Source organism: Carya illinoinensis, chromosome 2 (assembly GCF_018687715.1).
Source record: "Carya illinoinensis cultivar Pawnee chromosome 2, C.illinoinensisPawnee_v1, whole genome shotgun sequence".
NCBI classification, from domain to species: Eukaryota; Viridiplantae; Streptophyta; class Magnoliopsida; order Fagales; family Juglandaceae; genus Carya; species Carya illinoinensis.
In genome coordinates, this window is record NC_056753.1 from 37,363,341 (window position 1) to 37,367,908 (window position 4,568).

General features: G+C 35.3%; 1 protein-coding gene across 1 annotated transcript; it reads left to right on the forward strand.

Annotated features, from left to right (window-relative positions):
• Positions 1 to 1,110: 1,110 nt before the first annotated feature.
• On the forward strand, positions 1,111 to 4,333 carry LOC122301567 (methylesterase 17). The gene is made up of 4 exons (XM_043112977.1): positions 1,111 to 1,502; positions 1,645 to 1,785; positions 3,658 to 3,792; positions 3,925 to 4,333. Exons 1-4 carry the CDS (start codon positions 1,245 to 1,247, stop codon positions 4,195 to 4,197), a joined length of 807 nt encoding a protein of 268 aa, XP_042968911.1. The 5' UTR covers positions 1,111 to 1,244; the 3' UTR covers positions 4,198 to 4,333.
• The last annotated feature ends 235 nt before the right edge of the window (positions 4,334 to 4,568 follow it).

The following is a 4,568-nucleotide window of genomic DNA, read 5'->3' on the forward strand; positions in this document are numbered from 1 at the left end:
AGATCTTGGGGGTGAGGTTCTTTTATCTCAATCACGATCCCATGTTCCTGGAGGCTTCACTATTTTCCTCGCATGGAAACTCTACGCCACGTGAAGAGAAGAAAGTTGATTTAACAAATTGAAGGGCGGCACTATACACAAATTAATTGGCGTGCAAATATTTTGGCCATAAAACTTCGTATGTACGGAGTTGATTAAAAATTTAACCGGACCGATCAGGTATTTTGTCGAGTTGCTTAATTACAAGTTGCGAATATATAATATATATATATATATATAACTTGGTCAGAAGTCAATATTTTTGTTTCTTGACTCTTTCTCATAGGTTGGATGGAGATTACGACATTTTGTTTCCAACGCGCACAGTGAAGAGATAAGGGAAACCATTATTTAAAATTCTGGACTTTGAAATATTCCAACAACACGCGGTAAGCAACAAAAGGAAAAAGAATATATATAGCTGGCCACCAGTATTCGATTGATCAAATAAATAAATTTCTCAATTAAAATAAGGGAATAACTAAACACTTTAATGCATTTCATGAGTAAAAATCAAATTTTATTTTAAGGAAAAAAAGATTTTATACAAAATTTCTTGCCGCTGTACTATTGAAGGACAAATCTCCATTTCCAAATAGTCTTTGCTAAAAATGCCCCCCAAATTATTTACAAGTCTTTGTTTAAAAATATTTTTCATTTTTCATTTCTTTTCTAAATATCATTCAAATAAAAATATTTTCAAATTAATTATTACAAAATTTTCAAATTAATTATTACAACTTTTCTAAACTAAAAAAAAAAAACATAAAAAATAAATCAACTTTTTCAAATTCTAAAATAAAAATAATATTAAAAATTATCATATTTTAATAATATTTTAATTTTATAATATTATCTCATTCTCCAAATACACGTGAGTATATCATGATTCATTCGGTAGTGTTGCAATTTTGGTGCCATGTGAACCATGACTTAGATAACATCAATGCAAAAGCAGGATCACTTCGTAAAAGAATCAAATTTTCTTACAATGGACCGGAGCGCATGTAATGAAAACTCATGGCAAAATATTGGAACAATATGATTAAATTATAATTTAAAGCGCATATGATGATACCCAATGACTATTCCCAACTTCACATGATAAAGCAATCACCAACGGGGGAAAAGATAGAGAGAAGCCATACAGGAGTAAGATTGGAGGCCTGCTGGGAGCACAAAACCAAAGATCGACCAAGGACGCCATGGGAGATGAGCTTCGTAAGACAGAGAAGGTAGCACCACCCTTGAAGCCACACTTTGTGCTGGTGCATGGTATAAGTGGGGGAGGTTGGTGCTGGTACAAAATCAGGTCCCTCATGGAGAATTCCGGTTTCAGGGTTTCGTGTATTGACCTTAAAAGCGCCGGAATAGATCAAACCGATCCCGATTCCCTTCTTTCTTTCGATGATTACAATAAGCCACTCATGAACTTCATGTCTAGTTTGCCCGATGATGAACAGGTTGCATATATATGGTCTTAGTTTGTCCTTTTCATATATGGATATGGTTATTAAAATCTAATCGGATCATGTATATAATATCGTGTGTATGTGTGTGTGTGTTTTAAGTAGATTAATGATATTTTCTTTTTCCTTCACGCAGGTTATCTTAGTGGGACATAGTGCCGGAGGACTGAGTGTAACTCAGGCTACACATAAGTTTGCAAAGAAAATCTGCCTAGCGGTGTATGTGGCAGCAACCATGCTCAAATCGGGCTTCCTGACAGATGAAGACGTCAAAATTGTAAAGCTCTTTTATCCTAACCCTGTGTTCCTCACTTTTGGCTCTCGCTTGCTTAAATTAATTATAACTGGCTTGAGCTTTATTATATTATAAATATAGGAGATCATGTAATGATCATTAGCGTGAGAAAAACTAGTCTGAGCGATCGCAGGGAAGGCACCGAGTGAATGCAGGTAATTAGGCTTTTCAGATAGTCGGCCGAGTGTATGGGGTCGTAGGAACTTGATCTTCCCGAATCCCGGCCCGCTCTGGTGATAGTGATAGCTCAGAGGGTGTGGAAGGGGGGGGTGAGATTGCTGCCAACTGTTTTAAAGTCAAATGGCTGTGAGGCAATTAACGATCGACTAATATAGTTTTAGAACTTCCAAGTTTTGCATATTTTATTTAAAAAAAGTGGGATTGTTATTTAAAAAAGAAAAATTCATGTAGATCTCATATTTGTCTTTTTTTAAAAAAAAAAAACATTGCTTGTGAGACTTGCATACTTAATACTGTAAATATAAGATCCCTTCGCGATTACTTTGACACTTCCATGCCTGTTACGCCTCCCCCATAAGAAAATAAATGCACTGAATATTTTCTGTTTTTCTCTTTTTAATTTGAGAAATGTTTGAACTATTAAGAGATTTTACAAAAATAAGCTTATAAATTAGCATGTGTTGATATGGTGTATTAAATTATAAAATTATAAAATTATTTTTATTATAATATAATTCTAATATATCATATAAAATCATATCAATTTATGAATTCACTTTTATATAATTTTTCTTTGTGAGTTATAGCCATAGGTTATCAAATACTACTTGTACGAAAGAATATTTATCTTTCTCAACAATATTCATTATATGTTAGTAAGCAGAAAAACAAGTAAGCTGCATAAGATTGATTAGGATACAGAACAATCAAATACAATTCAGTTGTCCTCGTTGCCGATTGCCGAATAACAATTTTTTCTACTACGAGTCAAAGGTTCAAAATAAGTATATCCATACTCAGAGTTAAGACAGAAGGTAGGGACCGCTTAATGCGATGCTGAAACTGCAATCCATAATCATCCAAGTGTTCCAATTGTAGGTTAAAGCTAGGCGTTTGCAAGAATGCAAATGAAAACATGTCTGAGCATGGAATGTAATCGAGAAAGGTGATGCCTCGTGCGCTTGGTTTGATGGTCACGAAAATAAAGGTAGCAGAGGAGCTGGATGCGACAATGTTTTTGGGATGACACGGGGTTTAAAGTGGACGGAACAACATAGATTTGAGAAAATAAGAGAAAAAACAAAGAAAGATAACATGAGGAAGTAAGAGGGGAGAGGGGGTAGGAAGGGTGGCGGGTGGAGGAGATTGCTAGAGGACTGCCGCCCTTCCCCAGATCACCGGTGAGGCGACGAAAATGGAACCTCCACCCAGGTGGAAAAATTGCATATGCCCAAAGTAAGGAAGGACGGAAAAAGGAAATTGAAAGCTATAGAAGACGTAAGAAATAGAGTTCAGGGGTGGGAAGTGGTGAGGGTTGTGGGAAAGAACTAGAGTTTATAAAAAATCTCATTTCAATGGCATGAAAAATGAGAGTAACGTTGCTGGGAGACAATCTCGTTGATGCCTCGAAATTTAAGACTACTCTCTCTCTCTCTCTCTCTAATTAATTGCACATTTTCTCAAATTTGGCCGTGACAAATTAAAGTAGCAACTTAATTACTAATCAACAAAAGAGGGGCAATAAAATTAAAAAAGCTAATGCAATGTGTCTTTTAAAGTAGGAGTAAGAAATTGGTTGGAATATTTCGCCCGTGATTAATGATGTATGAGGGAGTTAATTTGTCTGTTTAGATGAGAAGTAAGGTAAATAATCCTCAATTTTATCTGTAACAGGGAGTACCCGATCTATCTGAATTTGGGGATGTTTACGAATTAGGATTTGGATTGGGTCCGGATCAACATCCAACAAGTGCCCTTGTCAAGCAGGAGTTTCAACGGAAAATCATCTACCATTTGAGCCCCCGAGAGGTAATTTTGTCGCAATTGCAAGCTTCAATAATGTGTCTGTGAGTGTGCGTAGTGGATACTAGATACACCGCATGAATATATAGAGACGCACATATTTTAAAGTGACCGAAATGCCATGTGGGTCTTCCTCAGGATTCAACCCTAGCTGGGATGCTTTTGAAGCCCGGACCACTCAAAGCATTACTCACTGCTCGTTTTACAGGAGATCATAACATAGATAAGGTGCCGCGGATCTACATTAAGACTGCGCACGATCGAGTGGTGAAACCGGAACAACAAGATGCAATGATAAAAAGGTGGCCACCATCCCATGTGTATGTTTTGGATAGCGATCACAGCCCCTTCTTCTCTACACCGTTTCTGCTCTTCGGCTTCCTTCTCAAGGCTTTAGCTTCTTTTGGTTAATTTCAGTGTTTGACATATATATATACACATACATATATACTAAGCCGATAATAACGTGCAAAGCACATTTATCTAGTAGGGTGAACACGTTTTTAATAAAATAATTTGCTTCTCATAAAAAATTTATTAGAGAACATTTAGAGGCCGTTTAGATTGAAAAACACTCTCAATCCATTTCATCTCATTTCATTTTATCATTACAATTTTTTAAATTTTCACATAAAATTTAATAAATAATTTAACTTTTTCAAATCTCAATTCAATTTTTTCAAATTCCAAAACAATAATAATATTATAACAATATTTTATTCAACTTTTAATTTTAATCTAAAACCATCTTATTTCATCTCACTATTCAAACAACCTCTTAA

What these genes read in the sequence shown, in the direction of transcription:
- LOC122301567 (XM_043112977.1), top strand. Translation starts at nt 1,245, where the DNA reads ATGGGAGATGAGCTTCGTAAGACAGAGAAGGTAGCACCACCCTTGAAG. An exon ending in GTTTGCCCGATGATGAACAG is followed by an intron (nt 1,503 to 1,644) that starts GTTGCATATATA and finishes TCCTTCACGCAG; the next exon opens with GTTATCTTAGTGGGACATAG. An exon ending in ACCATTTGAGCCCCCGAGAG is followed by an intron (nt 3,793 to 3,924) that starts GTAATTTTGTCG and finishes GGTCTTCCTCAG; the next exon opens with GATTCAACCCTAGCTGGGAT.